Source organism: Xenopus tropicalis, chromosome 2, assembly GCF_000004195.4.
Source record: "Xenopus tropicalis strain Nigerian chromosome 2, UCB_Xtro_10.0, whole genome shotgun sequence".
NCBI lineage: Eukaryota > Metazoa > Chordata > Amphibia > Anura > Pipidae > Xenopus > Xenopus tropicalis.
The window spans coordinates 135,805,427-135,826,135 of record NC_030678.2 but is presented as its reverse complement, the minus strand read 5'-3'; the positions used below and the strand labels follow the sequence as shown (position 1 = coordinate 135,826,135).

General features: G+C 39.6%; 1 protein-coding gene across 4 annotated transcripts in view; it reads left to right on the top strand.

The window, feature by feature from the left end:
- The first annotated feature begins 3,677 nt into the window (after window positions 1-3,677).
- Window positions 3,678-20,709, top strand: part of adcy6 (adenylate cyclase 6) — a 106,525-nt gene continuing 89,493 nt past the window's right edge. For 2 of the 4 annotated variants that reach the window (XM_031897146.1, XM_002935120.5), the window contains exon 1: window positions 5,251-5,324. In XM_031897146.1, the coding sequence (XP_031753006.1) occupies window positions 5,266-5,324 (59 nt within the window). In that variant the 5' untranslated portion in view covers window positions 5,251-5,265. Of the gene's footprint in view, window positions 4,394-4,985; window positions 5,187-5,250; window positions 5,325-20,709 lie in introns of those variants that run through there. The other 2 variants (XM_012957773.3, XM_012957772.3) reach the window with 2 other exon arrangements.

The window sequence follows — 20,709 nt, the reverse complement described above, 5'->3', positions numbered from 1 at the left end:
TGAACCTGACAACACACCTCTAAACAAGCCTCTGCAACAATGCTTCCCAAACTGAGGGGCTAACCCCTCTGGGAAGGCAGGACCCCCTCTGAAAACCAGATATGATGAGATCTTTTTAAAAATTCTAGAAGCTAAACATAAAGTTCATATAGAGTATCCTTAAAGGAGAAATATTGGATAAATGGAAAAAAACATAATTTTGTAGGCAATTATGAATAATATATGGCAGTGCTGTCCAACCTGTGGTGCCAAGGGCCAGCATTTCTCTAGCATACATAGTGGAGGACTGTTAATGGAAGCTAGTTTTGACCACGCCTCTTTTTAAACCACACTCATATTATCACAAGAGGTTTTAAGACCCTGCCCACATTAATGATGGTAGCGCAGCATAAACCCAAATGGTTGGTGCTCACTGTGGGAATTTCAACCATCATTCATATGTGAATGAATTATATTATGGCATATTAGTATATACCCTTAAATCCATATGCCTCCTCCCCTGTGGATAGCACAGCAACCCCCACTTACACACTTTAGGGACCATTTAATGACTATATCCAACTGATAACAAACTCCCAGAACAAACCCCTGCCAGATTCACCTCCCACAGACAGCATAGGGCAGGCAGAGTATGGCGCACACAGGCAGCATAGGGCAGGAAGAGTATGGCACACACAGGCAGCATAGGACAAGCAGAGTATGGCACACATAGGCAGTACTCTGCCTGCCCTATGCTCCCCATGTGTGCCATACTCTGCCTGCCCTACCCTGCCTGTGTGTGCCATACTCTGCCTGCCCTATGCTGCCGTGTGTTCCATATTCTGCCTGCCTTATGCTGCTGTGTGTGCCATACTAAGCCTGCCCTATGCTGCCTGTGTGTGCCATACTCTGCCTGCCCTACCCTGCCTGTGTGTGCCATATTCTGCGTGCCCTATGCAGCTTGTGAGTGCCATACTCTGCCTGCCCTTAACTGTCTGTGTGTGCCATATTCTGCCTGCCCTATGCTGCCTGTGTGTGCCATACTCTGCCTGCCCTATGCTGCCTGTGTATGCCATATTCTGCCTGCCCTATGCTGCCTGTGTGTGCCATACTCTGCCTGCCCTTAACTGTCTGTGTGTGCCTTACTTTGTCTGCCCTTAACTGTCTGTGTGTGCCATACTCTGTCTGCCCTTAAATGTCTGTGTGTGCCATACACACAGACAGCATAGGGCAGGTAGTACATACAGTGACACAATCCTGGCACTGCTCCTACAGTCTGTCTGAGGTGTGAATATGTTTAAATAATACAGGGGCATTACAGCCTGAATCTAAAGTGTGAACAATGCAGGGGGCCAGTTAATCTCAGTACCGATACCATTTAAAGCTTACACAAAGGTAAGCCATCAAAGCAGCTAGACAGGTGGGGGGGCACACAGAGGGGGGTCGTGGGCCGCATGCCGCCAGTTGGACAGCACTGATATATGGTGCTGGTTTCACTTTAAGTTAAAAATTAATCCTATCTGTAAAAATGGCCCCTTTATAGCAGCTCCCTATAGATCCTATCAGTTCTCTGTCCATCTTTCAAATGAAGGGTGGGTGTGTCCCAACAGTCCCTGCCAGAAGCACAGTAGGAGGGGGAGAGCCAATCACAGCCCTGCACTCACACAAGCAAAGACAGGCTTCAGTTCCCTATCAGGTCAGCCTAGCTGCTGATTGTTCATATCCTACAGTGCCTGTACTGAGAGCCGCGGCCCCCCCTCCACATGCAGAGAATTCAGCCAGCAGGAAGTGGAACAAATGGGCAGGACTAGTGGTGTTTTGGGGGAATTTCTCAATAAATCAGTTGGAAACACAACTTTTTTAAGCTCAATCCTTCTATAGTTAGAGGAGTATAATTTACTGGTACATTCATAATTTTTATAGGATAGGTCTTGTTTAAAGGAGAAGGAAAGGTGCAATCAGCAGCGTTTTTGGGGCTGCACCCCCACACCAGCTCTGTACTTACCTCTTCAGCATCGGAGCAGGTCCACTAGAAAAATGCATTACTGACAAAGATGACCATTTTCTAACATTCCTTAGAAACATTTAGTAAAACATAGAAAGGAAATAAAAATAAAGTACTATATGTAGCTTATGGTAAAGAGCTCAAATGGAAGCTCATATTTGGGAGCTGATTCATTTAACATTTATTGCAAATTAAAAAAATGATTGCCCCCCTATCCTGGTGAGCTTGGGGCAAAGCCACTTTTATCCATAAATTGAATGCCAGTAATTGTGCATCCACCTTCCTTGCAGGAATTCTTCTTTTCGAGAAAATATTCTTTGTATATTTGGTGCCCTCCCAGGACCCTGGTGCTGGCACTGACTGAAACCTAGGCCATCTTTCAAAACAAACTTCTCAGCACTCACCAACTTGCCTCAGAGCTCTCATACCATATGGAGAATAGAGATTTACGTAACCAGGATTAAACCAGAAGCTTATGATTATATAGTGCTATAAATCAAAAGTGTAATCTTTAATAGGCTTACAGGACAAGATGAGAAAACTGAAAAATCAAACTACACATAAAATATGTTGTATTCTCCTTATAATAAAGCAACCTAAATCCGGTTAAACTTTAGGAAAGCAACCCATTTCTTATTTAAGTGAACTACAATGATTATAGCTGCCTGATGTGACAACTCTTTACATAAAGGTATTTCTTCTGACCTAATAATTTATTATAAACACAGTCTGAAAGAAAAACCTGTCTAACCAGTAAGACAAAATCCGTATGTGTTAAATTAAAATGTAATTTGAGCTTCACCTGTTTAAACGTATGAATATAGGGAACATATAAATACAACCTTTACAGCCAGAGAAATAACCAATAAGAACAGTCCTTATAGGCGAGGTGTGTTGACCACTGTAAAGGGACAGCACACTTTTTTTTGCAGCCAGTTTGCTCTTTGGGTCTGTACCTATGGTACACATCAACAGTGAATTAAAGAAGACATTTTTTATTTTATTTAGCATTGGTGTCCACTTCTGTGGATACAAGCCCACAAAGTAGAAGGAGATCAATTACTAGTTGCATTGCTGTGGGGTGGAACATATAAAAATATGCCACACAGCAATTTAAAGTGCCTAAGGAGGCACTTGTGGCTACAGAAAAATGCTTTCTGTTGCCATGGTTATCTTTACTATAAGTAAAATTGGCAAAAGCAATAGATACCCACCTGTAATTATTCTGTGATAACCTGATGTAAAACCTGTTTGGATGCCCAAAGCCAGTGTTGCACATTTCATTCAAAGTCAATTGAGTTAGCTAAACAGACAAGGATTCTACTTACTCTCAAACACAGCGTCAAACCCACCCATTCATTCTATAAGGAATGAATAGGTGATGTGGGTCTTTGCAGCATCACTGGCAAATTGTCAGTCCCATATCCCTAGACTGTCAGTGGCTGCTGGGAGTTGTTTAACAAAACCAAAAGGGCTGTAGGTTGCCAAACCCCGAGCTAGCAAAATAATCAGCAGGCACCTAGAATCCCCCTCCCCCACATGCTTGCCTATTTAGCTCACAGCTCATAACAAAACAAGAGGATTCTCCAGCTAACATACCAGGAAATTCACTGTTAGGATTTCCACTGCATTGTAAAAGATACAATTTGTTTGTTAAAATACTCTACAAACGAAACTAGATGCCTAAAGTGTCTAACTGTAGCATTGTCTATTTTGCTTTCATACTGGCCACCACCCCCAATGGCAACCCCATAATTCTCCTTTATTGCAATTTGTACAGTATTTAATATGCTGCAGTCACAACGTCCGTGTAATTGCACTCAAAATATTTTAACTCCTTTCTGACTGCCACTTGTTTGTAAAGGAAGAGTTTTTGAGGGAATGGAAGGAAAATCCCACCAACCTTTTTTTTTAATTTTATCTCCCAGAGCTCCTGATTTTAATTTGCATTGGGTTGCTTTATTTATCTTGTTAACATGGAAAAAGTTTCTATTTGAACTGCCTGCAGTGTGTGTACTTTTGAATAGCTGTGATGAGTGAGTCAGTGTTTGGATGCAAAGGTCTCTGTGTTTCACAGCAGGAGCCAGTCTAATAGGAGCCTGTGCCTTTAAGACTTGCCTGTGAATTACTAGTTATTTTCTGGATCCGGGGTAGAGGGCGTTTTCCCTGGACAACAGGAAAAAAAAAGAACTGAAGGCTAGATGTGAAGGCTGTGGGAGAAGGAGAAATATTAATGAATAAAAGAGAGTGGGAGAAAGACCGGCCCTAGAGCTTAGAAGGAGAGAGGAGGGACAGCAAGCAGCCTGGGCTGGGGACATCGTGCTCACACAGGCTGGGAAAGGGCTAATCCTTGCAGGAGATCAGCTGCCACCCAAGCAGCACCATTCAGCCATCAGAAGGAATCCCCAGGTCAGTGTGTGCAGTAGCTCAGGTGCATGGGGGGCAGAATCCACTGCATTAGGGGTGGGAATCCTCTAACTGCCTGCCCCATCTCCATTTGCTTTCATTCTCCTTTTTTACCTGCCTTATAGTCATGCAAGCTTTCAGATACATGGCCGCTTTCCCCCCTTAATCACCTCTAAAAATCCCATGCAATTAATGAGTCACCCCCTTTTTCATGTATACTGTTTTGCCCATCTACCAGTTTAATATATTGATTATACTCCTTTACTTCTCATTCAGCCCAGTTTATCCCAGTCCTTACTTCATAGCATGTCATCCACTTCTCCTACACTTTGTCCTTCCCTCCTGCTACTTGTTCGTTTTACTTCAATGACAGTTTTGTGTAGCCAACCAACCAGTGGTCCTCCTGCTGCCTCAGTGCCCGGCCATGTACACATGTGCTTGGAGTTGGAGATGTACAGAAGGAGGGCTACAGGTTGGCCATCCTCACATTACTGATTTGTGTAATACCCTGTATCTCCTCTATTCCCTACCACCACACACATACACTCCTCTCCCTGTTTCTATCTCCCCCTGTCTCTCCTCCCCTCACAGTCCTGCCTGCTCCCTCCTCTGCCTGTCACACACACACTCACACACACACTCTCACACATACAGTCTCTCACCCCTCCCGCCCTGTGTCTCTCCCTGTGTCTGTAGCAGGCTGTGCGGACCTTCCTCTGGGACAGAGGGATGAGGGGGGGCTACTATCTGCTGCCTGGCTCCCTGGGATGGTGGGGGCGGATTGCGGGGGTGTGAGGTAGGTCTTGGGGAGAGGGATTGCGGAGTTTTTTCCTAGGGAGGGAGCAGGGAGTGCTGGGTTGGTTGGAAATTCAGCAATGCAGAAGGGCCAAGCTGTGCGGGAATGTGCTGGAGGCAAACGATTGGATATCTACCGGTAATAATAGAGCAGCCTATGCACTGGGAGGGCTGACTTTCTGACCCTGACTATCCCCCCCTAAGGGGACCTGACATAATATACTCCTGTCTCTAATGTGCTCAAGCACAGATCGCTTGTGATTGTGTATTTACAGCACTGAGCACAGAGCTGCCCCATAGCACTTCCTATTAGTACTCTATACAGGGGTGCAATCTGCCTTCCTGTGTGTGTGTGCATGATGAGAGGGCACCTATGTTGGGATCTGATTAGGGGAGCAGTGGGAATTTCTGTGGGCTCAGTACTAAACTAACATGCCTTGTATGGTTTTCTGGGCAGTGATGGTGCAATGGATGTAACATAAGAGAGGCATCCTGTGTGTATACTTTCAAGGACCTTTATCTGCTGGGCCCTCATGTCTGTACACAGAGCAGTGATTACATGGGCCTAGTGTTGATACTGCAGGCTGTGATCTTTCACTGGGTCTGCTGAGTGCCCCGCTCCTATCAGGCAGGTGCTTCCTTCTGCTTGTGCTGATAATTGACCTGTGATCTCTCAGTAAATCTACTCTGATGGGGCAGCCTGGTTGCTACTAAAATGTCCTTAGAAATGGAACCTGTTTTCATGTGGCCTGCAGTATGTGCTGGGAACTCTAAGGTTACCTTGGAGGGAAGATCAGTCTACGTGGGGTGGAGGGCTAAACATTATTTGCTACACTGGACCCCATCACCAGGGGCTTAAACATGTAGACAAGGTCCCATTTACAGAATTCTAATATATAGGTCATGAAGAGATTTATTGACTTCCACATGTCAGGCCTACTTCACTGACTCCCCTTTTAATATATATATTGTTTTTTTCTGCATTGCTTATTTTATGGTATCATTTTTTATACTAACATCTTTTTAAAAGAGGCCTTGCTTTTTATGTCTTAGAAGTGACTTTACCATATTTAATGTAATATCCAGTGCAAGTGCATTGTGTTGCCTTAAAGCAGATTATGTTGGAGCAAAATGATTTGTTTAGAAATGCATGACTGGTATATTGTATCTTATGTGATACTTTCATGTGAATCATTATAGTGCTGGTTGCACATCAACAACATGGGGGGCTCGTACAATAGTTGCTGAGTTCCTTGATTATTTCCCATGATTCTGTGTTAGAAAAAGGGACAAATGTATAATGCATATAACATTCTCTCTCTCATTATGTGTCTCAATATAGACATTATTGTATTCTAATTAGCTATACAGTATTTTAGAAGTGCCTTAGCTCTACTCATGTTGACTGACATTTGTTTTTGATTCAGCTTTATATACTTTATACATTTCATTATTTATTATAAAGTACCAATATAATACACAACTGTACAATGGGTGTATACATTGAACATGCAGATTTACATACAAGACAAATGGGTTCAGACAACAAGGTGTGGGGGACTTTATAGTTATTGTGATACATACCCAACTGCACATGAGGATTGCTCTTCATATGAATACATATACTGATCATGTATCAAATTAGATAATAAATGCTTGGTATGGATTTTTTCCACTACATAAAACAAGGGTATTTACATGTCTGAATTTAGCAATGCCAACAAAGCATTCTACCATTCTACCATTTTAATGACACTTTGGCCACTAGAGGTCACTGTTTCACTGAATGTTTGTTCTTTTCAAAGCAATCACTATGGGTGCTCACACCCATGAGTAAACATAAGTAAGAAAATAAATAAAACTAAAAAAGCATTTACCTATAGAGATTTTTTTTTTTTTGTATTGAAAAGTTTTTTGAGTGGACTAGCGAAGGGCAGCTGCAATCAAGAACGTTATTGATAGTAACTGAAGACTCCACAGTTAGTGTGAACGCTATATGGTTGCATTGAAAGAAAGAAATAAAGCTGTCTGTGGTGAATAACTTGAGTTGTAATGATATATAAAAAAATTATGCATATATCTAAACACTCTGATAAAAAGGTATAGTGCACCATTAAGCTGACCAGTTCATTCCTATAAATTGGGGCCGCTTAAAATTAAAGGGCATTGCAAGGATGCATGCAAACCAGCCGAGGTTGCAGTAATAATTTTAAGTTAACATTTTTAAAGAAGTTGCTGAAGACTGTATTGCACTCCATGTAGCCATGCAGAATTCATCAAAATAAACTGTTTATTCATTTATTCAGCAAAGGGAAGATGGGCTTGCCTAGTATTAAAGGGGTGAGAATGTGACAATTAAGGGCAATGGCACAAGGGGTGATTGTGAGCTTTGTGTTGCCATGGCAACATATCACAGAGAATTGTCACAGAATGTTGTTTCTGAATGTGTACAAAACATGGAAAACCTGAATGATAACTGCATGGAAATTTTGAGATGATCTTTTTAGCTTATAAATGTACATTTGTTTTTGCAGGCCTAGATTTGTGTGAAGGCCACATAGAGGCAGTCCTAGGGAAGCACATTTTTAGGGGCAGCAATCCCAACAAGCAATTACCTCCCAACCTGGAACTGCCATGGTCATTCCCACACTTACACTTAATCCAGCCCATAGCAAATGTTTGGGGTAAATGTAGGTTTTAATGGATTTGTAATGAAAATAATGGTTTTAATTTTAATTTGGGAAAAAGTCATTATTAATATTTAGTTTCTGCTGCTATGAGTTCTGTGCATAAATATATGTATTTAAGTATTTTTGCTGTATTTTTTTATTCAAGTATATTTGTCTATGGATGACTCTTAAATGGAATATTAGTGTGCACTGTGAGGTGAAATGGCAGAGGAACTGACAGAACTGAATTCATTTTCTCCACCACACTAATCCATAGCAACCAATCAGCAATTATTTCTGAATTGTCAAGGGTAACATTTTTTGTTAAAGGGTATTACCCTGGACATAAATATATAACATTTCAGAAAATTAGTATTTCTTAATAAAAGCACCAATCAACCTGCATCCCTCCTGCAGTTTAACTTAGGCTGCCAGGGAATGTTGGAAGTTGTAATTCAAGAACAGCTGGAGAGATACATCAAATAAAAAAACCAAAAAAAAAACCTGTAATTAATAAAATTATATATATATATAATATTGCAATCTAAATCAAACTAATTTAAATATTTTTCTAGGCTGCAGTTACAAATGAAATGATCTAGTGTTTTGTGGTTGTGGTGAGAGAGGGAATTTAGAAAACAAAAACCCTTGATGTTTGTTTTTGTAAATGGCTTAATGCAGTATCCGCGGCACAAAAGAAATTGACGGTTTGTGTACACATCAGCCATGTGTACTAATGTGTTCAATTCTGTGCGCAATGGAACCCTGCTGCCTGCTAAAGTATATCCACTGTAACCAATTCCGCCCCACACTTTATTTCATTCCAGGTGAGTTTCCAGGTTTCAGCATGTTATCAGCAAAATATGAATGGAGTAAAACAAATCTGCCTTCAGATTGGCTTTACAGTCCTGCAGGGTTTAGCTGCAGTATTGATATGACCTAAATATCCATCTATGAATCAGTGAGAATCTGAGCTAAAAATAGGGCTAAAGATCATTGGGTTGAGAGGATCTGGCTCTGAGCTATGTGCAAGCCGAGTATTCTTTGATCACTGATTGATTTCAGTTGATATGTAGGAGGGCGCTATAGCACATCCTAATCAGAAACACAGTGACACATTGCTCAGTAGGTTATCTGTTTTCATCAGATCATGTGAAGAGATTGTATATTCCAGGACCCATTGCAGAGCCTCAAAATTGCTATGTAGATTTCTGTCCTGACAGTAGGTGACATTGAAAGTTATAGGTTTTTCCTCCCAAAGTTCAAAGCTAGCCAGTAACAAAAGAAGTATTGTTTGTTTCATTGATATTTTATGGTATGCTGTTAATAATTGGCTTTCTAGCTTACACATTAGAAGTTGTTAGACTATAGTTAACTGTCTTTGGCCCCCCACCAAAAAAACAACTTATGTAAAATTGTTGAGTGCTTTTGCAATTAATATTCTCTTTTATTATGTTTAGTATCACTAGCAGTTTTACACTGCTTTTATCATGATCTTCAAACTTATTGGCCACCATATAGTTGTTCACCTCCCAGACAATTTTAAGAAGATAGTACTATAAAAATTATACATTATTATTTCTGGCAATTCATTTGAAAAGGGAATAAAGAATAATGTAAAATAAAATGTAGAGCAAGAAAAAGTAAAGTCAAAAGAAATTGGTTAATCAGCCATCAGATGTTAGAACAAGGATTAGAACAAGCAAGCAGTTTAAATTAGTTTTTTTGGTAGGCTATATAAGAGATAAATAAATTGAGGTTTAGGTCTCTATGTGAAAATTGTAAAGAGAGGCAGTTTCTCATGATTAAGCCAGATCATCGTAAGTAATATGATTTACTCATGTCGAGTCCAATGTTAGTCTATGGCAAGGCATATTTGGAGAGATTTGTAGCCAGCGGTAGTAATTTATTTATTTATTTTTTTAACACTGGATGAAATAAATCAAAGTGCAATTACTGTGCTGGCAGTCAGGTCACTAATAGGTAAAGCTCTAGAATTTAATATTTGTTTCAGGTAAGTTAGTGAAAAAAGATTTTCTAGTTTTTATGAGGACCCTCTGATGGTACCCGAGTAATAGGTAAACAAAATGCCAGGGAATTTCTTTGCCTGACTAGTGGCAAGACGGTTATATGTAGTGCTTATTCCCCCTATATATCAGACTGCTGCTTTGAAAACACTGAATTTTTCCTCCTGCAGTCAACTTTACATGACTTCAGAAAACGAAGTGATGCAAAGGGCTTTCCACTGGCGACTTCTATTGTTGCAGCTGGAAAGCCTTTTTAAAGTGGTTACTTGCACATGATATCAGAGATCTATCACGGGTGAGTAACTTGCTCCATGGGTTCTTACTATAGGAGACAGCAGTAGCACCAATATATTTTCTCAGGATGAATCCCCCTATTCTGCTCTCCCATGATAACCCCATGTTTTGGGTTTTTTTTCTATTTGCTCTCTTACTAATTTCTATACTGTCTCTCTGCTCTTTCTTTTTTATATATTTTTTTCATCTCTTTTTATCTTTTGTGGAGAGAAGGGCTAAAAGTGATTCAAAGTAGGTAAAGAAATAGGGGCTTTTAAATAAATCATTGCAGAAGGCATGAATTGATTGAAAAAGGAAGACAGGTATCAGGGTCCTCAGACATTTCCCTTAAAAGTGTAAGTCCGGGTCCTGCCAGGATTGGCTAGGCTGGAGGAAGTTTAAATTTCTTTCTCCAGCCTAGCCAATCCCCTTGCAGCTGAACATGGGATGCTGCAGATGGGAGTAAAATGGACAGCCTAGCGGAGCGAGAATGCCCACTTGCAGTGCAGGTACATTTAGAATAAACAGTCAGTAAAGCTTTTTTTTTTTTCTTTTTGCTTCCATTTTTTTGTCCTCTTTATTCTCTTTTGTCAGTCAGCCTTTCCCAGCCTTTATGAAAATCCAGTCATGCTGGCTACAAATCTCCCTGTGTGTAATTGCTCTAATCTGTGTCCTCATACACAAATTTTGAGACCAGTGAACAGCTTTGTGTTGCCCTAACAAAGGATTTTGTGTAAAAACACAACATTTTGTGCTTATTCTGATATACACACAGTTTTTCAAAAGAGGCTCGTTCGACATTACAGAGATCACATGTAATAATACATGAATGGATAGCAGTAGTATGCTGGAATGGCTCCAAAGATTTATAACATATAAATACTTTTATTATTTCCGACTATTTTTAATAATACTGAAGTTTGCTATTTCTCATGCATCCTTGAATCAGCTCTGAGGGAGGAGGGGGGGGGGCACCAGTTCTGTAAAGTCTTCTAATTTGCTACATTAGTTGATACATTTATTTTTAGGCCTTCCTGAGCATAACCCCTGAGTTTTATTAAAGGCAGCTGTTAGAATTGATAAAATAGTTGCTAACATTTCACAGATCCTATATAGAAATGTAACCGCTAATGTAGCAAATTGTAACAGTTCATAGTCTGCACCTGGATTACTAAAACACTAGACTGAAACATCAAGCGGTCAGAAATTGAAAAAAAAAAAAAAGATGTCGATAAAGGTGACAAACCCATTAAAGAGGGGCTAACGATACAAACACATTTTTATTAGTAATTAAAGAAAATCATATTTATAATGCACATGCATTCTAAATTGTCGCAAGATAATTGCCTATCAGTTTAGTGTTTGTCTTGATAACGGCAGATAGCAGATTTTACACTCTTAGGCAATCATTCCTTTTAGTATACTGAGTTCCTAGTAATGGCAGTGCAAAAGTGCTAATGAATGTAAACTGTGTAAGTATACTCTGCGCAGTTTTACGCTGTTTTTGACTTTGTTTTGCTTCCACGTTATGGTGAATGCCCTGTGTGAAATACATTCTACAAAGCTGGAAAGTTTCATTCTTTGGAAAGTCGAGCGTTTTTGTATTTTGTTTGCCTGAATGCTCTTACAGTTCAGTCATGGCATTGTTGGTTAAGGATTTAAAAACAAGTTTGTACTCATGATAGTGCATAGAATTTCCTTGTGCTAAGCATTTCTTATTTGTATACAATTCACAAAAGCCTTGACTAACCAGTAAATCCTTATAAATTATGCTTAGTAATGCCATTTGTGTCGTAACTCATTGAAACTTGTGAAATAAAATGTATTCCTGTCTTTTAACATAGCAGGATTTAGAAGTCATGGTTGACATATCAACTGAAAAGGCAAAAGCCTGAAGACTCTTGCCTTCATATGGTTATGGAAGTCATTGGAGACTTCTAATATCCTTATATTTTACAATAGTTTGCTATTCACGCAATTGTATAGATTAGTGTTGCTTTACTCTACTGCGCATTGCTACTTTCATCACCGGGATGCTGTTTTTTGTTTTTTTTTCTTAAAGAAGCACTGGATTTATTTCAAGGTGACTAACATATTGGCACTCTCCAGTGAATTGTGGTTTCCTTGTCCTTTAATGGGAATTTATATTTTTAAAGGTGGCACCTGGAACAACAATCCATGAGTAAGCAAACAAAAACTTTTGTTCTAAATCAACCATGTAAACTTTTTACTCAGGTTTGTGTTGGTTTCCAACTTTATTAACCCTTTTTAGTACATTCAACCCCCTCTAAGAAAATTGACAGTGCTCATTCAAACAGGCTATTTATTTGATGTGCTCTACTTGCATTAGAGACACAGCTTTGAATTCCTCTAAGTACATTAGCTAACAGTTTCCATTTCATTTGTTCTGGTTGTACCCACAACTGTTTGCATCTGTGTTTTGCAATGCATTTTTAAAGAAACTTGTGATACCATCATAATAGAGGTCTATGAGAACACCTTTAAAAGGAATATAACCATTTTTCTGTATACGTTTATTGTTATTGAGGGTAAGTGGATAGGAGTGCAACGGCTTCTCTCTGCCTGTGGGTAAAACAGAGGCTGAGAGAAGCTCAACCTGTACCTCGTGTTCCCTTAGCCTTAGAGACTAATTTCCATTTTATAATCAGAAATTCAGCTCTTTTAGTGCAACAGTTGTAAATTGTTTTTTTGACCAAATGATGCAGCTCCCCTTGCATGCTCCATGCACAAGTAAGGCAAGCATGGAGTGAGAGATTGTAGCATTGCTGTTTCAGACAGCAGCAGCCCCAAAAACTATAACAAAACTGGAAGTATTAGAAGTATTATTTCACTGCTGCTAGATTGAAGATACTAATAGCCCCAATAAGAGTAGTCTGCATTACAGTTTGCAATCTTTGTGGATTTCCCATTACATATTATTTAGCAACAAGAAGTGGGCTACATATCGCTCAGGTAGCACAAAATCCATCTGGTTGATACAGTTGCCCCTGTTCTGCATATTACACATGGTCTGTGATTTTCCATGGTGTGACCTAACTGTATGTCAATAAATCTGACCCAACCCCCACCACCTCTGTTTTATAACTAATGGCGGGTTTCTCTTTTAACTGACCCTGTTGCCCTCTGTTCCTTGTTCAGTTCAGCTGTGGTGAAGCTCTACACAGTGCTCAGAGTCAATGAGTCAGTGCTGTGAGTACATCTCAATGGGAAATCTGGTATGGTTTCTCTAGGAAACATATACTATTGCCATGGTGATCACAGTTCAATGCTGATTGGTGCAGTGCAAGCAGTGTTACATGTTAACTTATAAAGCTGCTTGAAAAATAGGAGCCTTGGGAGCCTGTAAAGGTAGCCACCCGGAACCCCACTTTTTAATCTGGGGCCCAATAGGGGGTATAACATTTGGGGCCCCGGTGAAGAGATGTTGCCTAATAACATGGGAGCATGTGACCTACTTAGTCATCTTAAATGTTGGTTTTAAGGGACCCAAAAATGACAGCTGTCCCCCAACTGCATGTGGATCGAAGCATTGCTTGTGCTGCTGCCTGTGTAGTACATGCTTTAAATGGTCCTTTTCATCCCTGTGATTAATACACTAGGGAATGATTCCATCATCAGTGTCTGTCACTGTCCATGTAAAAACCAACCAGCAAGGATTACTGTTGTTAGCGTCATAAGGTTTCATTATGGAATCTGCTTGTACAGAAGTCCTATGATAATAAATGTCTTTCTAAAATCCAGTTCTCCTGCAGTAGTTAGTCTCTATGCAATAAATATCTATATCATAAGAGGGGGATCTGATGCTGTACCAAGAGAGCTAAACAGCAGTCTTATGGCATGGGCATGTGTGTGTGATCTGCAATTATGTAATAAAGATATTCTCATATTAATTCTCTGGGCATTAACATGAATAAATATTTTGCATAAAATATCCTGGGAGGCACTACACCATAGCATGCTGTAGACTGGTAAACCCTAGCAAAATAAAATTTCAGTTAACTGTATTAAAAAAAAAAAAAAAAAGCAAAAGTCTGGTTGCTATGGATACTATTCTGCATTAAAAGTTACACTTGCTTTGTGTATCCCCCCTCATTTAGTGTCATTTGTTCCTCTGCATGACTGGAGGAAGAAAACCTTAAACAACAAATGAAGGCCAATAAATGTGCTTAGGCACTATACAATACCCTATTGCTAAACACTAACCAGTGTCGCTCTGACAATGGATTTGGGAGCTGTAGTTCAGAATGGAAAGGAGTAGGCATTTGACTCTGTGGAAACTCACTCGTATTGTTAGCATTGTAGTACTTGCTAGAACTTGTGTTGCCTCTTATCCAATCCACTGCACCCATAGCCTGTTGAGAAAGGAGCAACAAATCCCCTTGCCCTGTTCCTCTGTTTGGAACCGTAGAGGTGTAAAATCCATGCCTTTCTGTGTCATCGGGGAATAACAATGCCTCCACGCACTAACATGCCTCCAAGGCTCCATCTGCCCCACACCTACATGGGTCTGCTAAAAACATGAAGGGGTAGGATTAATTGACTGATTTTAGGGCAAAACAACCTTTTTGTGCCAGAGGCATACGCAGGAGGGAAATCCCCAACAAACAGAACCTGTACTGAGCATTTCCTGTGAGCTTTAGGCTAACTTCTTAAAGAGAACTACTACACCAAAGGGAATATCCTTTGTATGCATACATAGCTTAGTACAGCATCTTCTGGTAGAATATGTCATGGAAGATAATGTCCTAATTTATATAGTTTTTAAGCCTGTAGGCGTATTGAGAGCAACTCATATAGCATAATCCATGTTTTATCCCTGTGCAGTACTAAGAAAAAAATGCTTACTAAATAGCTTAACTAGAAGGTGGACTTACATTTATTTAGGACTTTGTGTGACCTCTGGTATTATAATAATTGTTTGCATGGTTTAGGAACAATTGTGATTAATGATGGTATAAAAGAATTATGGTATATAAAGAAGCCTGTGGAGCCCAGAGTCATATTTTGGCAATAAAACTGTTTTGCTCTTGATTTTGTGTTTTTTTTTTTTTTTTTTGCATTTTTTTAAATCTCAAAGCTTTAGAATATAAAGCAGTGGTCCCTAACTAGTGGCTCAGGAGCAACATGTTGCTCACCAACCTCATGTATATTGCTTCTAGTGGCCTGAAAGGAGGTGCTTATTTTCGAATTCCTGGCTTGGAGGTAAGTTTTGGTTGTATAAAAACCTTGAGTACTGCCAAATAGAGCCTCTTACAGGCTGCCAGTTATATTTTTTCATGGTTGTGTTGCTCCCCAACTTGTTTTGTGGCTCACGAGTATAAAAGTTTGGCGACCCCTGATGCATGAGTGTTGCTTAATTGTTACCCACTGCCCATAGCAATGAGTTAGTTTCTGGAAGATAAATAGGACACAGGGACTGAGGTTTTTGTGTTACTGATGCTTTCAAGGTGATGCTTTAAAAACAGAATTTGAAAAGCACTTAACACTATTAGCAGTTTTGCATGACACTTCTCCATTTAAGAAGCTCTTAATTTAGGTGTGTCTTCAATGGATACTTTTGCATGAGGATATTAAGCACCGGGGAGTGGTTTTGCAGGATAGACAGAGCAGAAAAATAAGGACTATTACAAATTCCTTATAGAGGTTGGCATGAAGGTTGGTATAAAAACTATAACAAGTATCAGTGGCAAGTGCTTTGTGTTTCTCTTCACTGATTTTATAGAGGTAGTAGGTGTCATAACGACTGTTATACGCTTTGGTCATTAAAGCATCCCATGTGCCATATTTCTAAATCTGCCAACACACTTGGGACAATTGGAGGCTTCTCCACGCAAAAGGTTTGATACATTGAGGTGTAGTCACATGTGGATTGCAAAAACAGATTCTTAAAAGTTTAGTCCTTTTTCTGCTTGACTTGAGAACCGTGTAACCATATCTGTTTCCTTCCTATCATAAAAAACAGTCCTGTCATGCCTTGTGACTGGAATTTAAGCTATGGCTATTTAATAACATAGGTAAATCTTGCTGGAGGTTCTGTGGCCCCATGTGTGTTTAAGAGCTCCATAACATCTTGGCCACGTGCATATGGATATAAAAGATTGTAAGCTGTATACATACCATTTGGCAACAAGTCAGAGGAGTCACAGCAAGGTCAGTGATCCTATACCTTAGCAGTGTAGATATGCAAGTGCTTGTCAGACAATATTTTTCTGGGAAAGTGTACTTGTTTCCTTTGTAAAGGAGTTTCTGTACAAGCCTGCGTATACATCATCCCTATGAAAGCATGGTTAAATGTCACAGAATTAGGCCAGAGTTGGGCTGGTCTGCCAGAGTATCAGTAGATCTTCATAGTGGTTTCCAGCCAAGGACAATTTCCATCATCTCTTTCTTATTTCCACTACAGGTCTGTATGAGACCTATTACATTTAGCAGTATCTACATCAAATTTATTGTATGAGTGCACCCTCAATGTCGGGTTCTTTGATGGGCCCTATGAGGCATAGTTTGTCGTTGGATTTTCCGCATGTTCTCTGCGGTGACTCGTTTTCTGCTGCTAATATTCTGGGAGAAAGCCCATTCAACATTTGTGTGTGTATGGTTTTTATTTTATGGTCAAAGGTACTAGGGGCAATTTCCTGGGAAGTTAGTTCATTCATACAGCATCCCACAAACACAAGTAAAATAAATAACAATGTTTACTTAATAAAGAGTAGCTCAAAGAACTGTTAACTAGGTATTTTTGAGTCTGAATACAAAAATGGTTGTCTGCTTGGTTCAGCGTGACACAAAGTGATTTCTGAGACCGCATTTTGTTTTTCCTGCAGACTCAGTTTCTAAAGTATGTTGTTATAGAGCTATTCCTTAATTACAACTAACTATCCCTGGCATATGAATATTTATGGTGTATGGCACCATTTATTAAATATTATAGGGGTCCTCCTAAAAACAGTATTTAGCATAATAAATTAACATTTGTTATACATTTGCTATGGTTTGGAAGTTATTTATCAGTGCAGTTGAAATTAAAAGCAATATTTGTTCATCCCTTTCTTCTTGCCTGGGTCTTAACTCTTAAAATAATGTAATGTCTGATCTCCTCTAGGTCTTTTAATCAGCTTTAATTAGATGACTTGCAACTTTTTTTTTCAGGAGTCAGAGCCAGAAAGAGTGCAGAAAATGTAGAGAGACAAACAAATACTGATTTCATTAGCAATTACATTTGCAAATAAGATCCCCTTTATTGCAACATTGGCAGCACTGGTTGTTCAGTTAGAAGCATAAGCTCATTAATAATACTCCTTTGCTTTGAGATACCATACTTCTTTGCTTTTTGTGGGTTTTTGTGGTTTGGGTTGGTAAGTTACATGTTGAAAAGGCATCTGAGGGAGAATAGGGTTGTACTGGGGCCATAACATTGGGCTTTAAGTGGAGTAAAGTAGCCAAAATCAGGCCCCTCCTCCCTTCTATTAGTGCATGCGGTTCCATTTGATCCCTTTTTAAAATAATAGAAGGGAGGAGGGGCCTGATTTTGGCTACTTTACTTGCTTTACTTTAGTTGCTTTAGGGGCTTATTATGCTGGAAAATGCTGTAATGTTGATCTTTTTCTGAAGATCCGAAAATCTTCTTTCAAAACTGACTAGAAATTTTATGTAACATAATCTATTTATAGGTATATTCCATATGTATTTGGCTAATAAAGAAAATATAATGACATACCTATAGCCTGTACAGTGAATGTTTCTATGAGGTGACAGCTCAAGCAAGGTTTGAGAAACAGGAACTTTTCTAAGTGTTGCTGAGCTACATTTTCCAGAATCTCCCCTGTGATTTAGCTCACAAGGCTTGTAAATCCAAAACATTTTTTTTTTGCCTAATGAAAGAAAGTTTTGCCATGGTTCTGTCTATAAATAGTCAGTGCAGATTAGTGTGCACCTTATACAGTCATGCACAAATGACTTATTGCTTTAGGTTGTGCATCTGACTGTCAGAGAGGCCTTACACATGCCCCCCATAGTGTAACATTAATGCTGCACTGCTTAATACTTGTCATTAACAAAGTAAATATTGTTTTTCAAAGTAAACCTGGCTCCTGTGCTTATATATTTGAGTACTAAATAAGTTTCTTTAACACATTTCCCTGATTTAACATTTTTCTGGATTCTACACTATTTTTTTTCCTGGTCCCCTGAAAAGATTCAACATTTTGTCCCGTTAAAACATAAAAATAATCTGAGTTTTACCCCTCAATCAGAAAATTGTTTCTCTTCATACAGCTTTGTGTTGGAGTTGAAGGTAGCAACCTTCAGAATTGCATCTAATGGACACCGTAACCCCGCCCCTGACACATTGGTGTGATGCCCATTGGAGGGCCCAATACACAGGTAGATAAGCTATTGATTTGGTCTGAAGGACCCAAATTGGCAGCTTAAATCTGCCAATGCAGTTTTGGGTTTACAAGCCCTTAACTAAAGTAGCTGTAGTTCTGCTACCTTGCATGTGATACATGATTTACTTTGTTTTATGTGATAGCACTAAGCAGAAAGTATTAACTCATGAGATCCCTAGTTCTGTTATTAATGTTATATTTTGCCTTAGTCATGGCTTTTGTGAATTATACCTTGGTTGTAGACTGTAAGCTCTACAGGGCTTTCTTTACTTCCTAGTAAAGCATTTTTAGCAATTTTATCTAATTAGTATGTTTAATGTATACACTTTTATCTTGTACAGCCAAGTGAAATATGTTGGTTCTTTTTAAATATGTGTTAATAATAATATTTAGTGATGTGTAGGTTGACCTGCAACCCGCAGGACCCACAGGTTTACCGTTAGGTCGGGTGGGTTGTGGCTGAAATTTGCACAACCATTTTGGGTTCCATGTGGGTACAGTTCAGACTGGGAAAGTACGCTCTTCCTCTGCTGCGGTAGTTTCCCTGTCTTGGCACTTGCAGAAGAGGATGCGGGTCAGAAAATGACAACATTTTGTGTGTTAGTCGGGCGACTAATCTCTCCGAAATGCCATCCCACCGGCGAAAATGTAAATCGCCGGTGGGATGGCATATGCAGTGCTGAGATTTCCCCCAAACCGCGAAAGTTGCCTTGAGAGGAAACGGCGCCGCGTATGCCATCCCACCAGCGATTTACATTTTCGACGGTGGGATGGCATTTCGGGGAGATTAGTCGCCCGCGACAAGGGAGATTTGTCGCGGGCGACTAATCTCCCCGTGTGCCAGAGCCCTTAGGGTTGGTATGGGTTAAGTTTTTCTTGACCCCTGGATCACTAATAATAATGATTGTTTTGAACTTAGTGGTCTTTTTTTTTTCTCTTTCTCGCTCCTGCTCTCTTTTTCTATCTCTGACTCCCCTTCCTGTTGGTTCCCTGACAGAGGAGGGGGTGTGGTAAAATCTGATTAGGTTGTCATTGGGATACAGCAAACAGAACTGGTAGTAAACATTGACTTAGCTGAAAAATTTCAAGTGCCGCTTTCAAACTAGTAAGACCTATGACTGTGGCTACCTGTACCCTATCTAATGCCTGGGAGTGTGTTTATACAATTACTGCTCCTCCTCTTCTTTTTTTTTTTTTTTTTTTTTTTACTAGCATCTTTGTGTGTATGATTCCAGAGATCTCAAATGCCCATATTGCAAATGTATTATTCATTCAGGGCTATGGGGGCAATCTGGATATTAAGGCAAAGTTCAGAAGGGACTAGTGGTTTCTACAGGGCCTCTGTATGTATGTTTTGTATTTATTTAGTGCTACTTATGTACGCAGCACTGTACAGCAGAACAGTAAATTAACTGAACAAATAGGGGGTCAATACAATAATGAATACAAATAAATACAAAATACAGTTACATTAAAGATTAAGAGCAAAGTGTCAGAACAATAAGGAGGTGAGCTAGTTTTGCCCTGAAAATGCCAGGACCTGGCAGACATGCTTCCATTTAAAATAAATAAATAGATGTTATCACTTTAATTACAGGTAATACAACTGCAGTATGCTGATAGTTGTTGTTTATACGGCCTGGGGTTGTTAACTCCTTGATTGCCAGTGAAAGCAATCAGTTCAGGACATTGTTTTCTCAGCGTGGCCTGTCTGTTGTTTTATTTAATTGCTATGAAAGGGTTAATGAAACATACCTAGAGCTCCAGTGATTTTTTCTTTTTTTCTTTTTTTGTGAGGATGTGGGGGCAGGTATCCAGAGCGGCACTGGTCCTGTCGCCTAAGGTCAGACACTATGACACACTTTGTCCTGTAAGGTGAATCCTTGTGTCTTGTTTTTCTATTGTGTCAGTGTTTGCTAAATGATCTTCTTGTTTTACACTGAAGTGGAAAATCTCCTGCTTTATATATGAATATATACAGGGTGATCACAGGCACTGTGCTTCTCTGATAGTTCCATAACAAACAAGCAGTCTTTGATTCCCACCACACCTTGCCTGACTCCTGTCTATACCACTGCAGTTGCTCACATTCCTAACGCCTTATCGCTAACAGGTTGTGTTTAGTCCCCATGATGCATGGGGCTTGT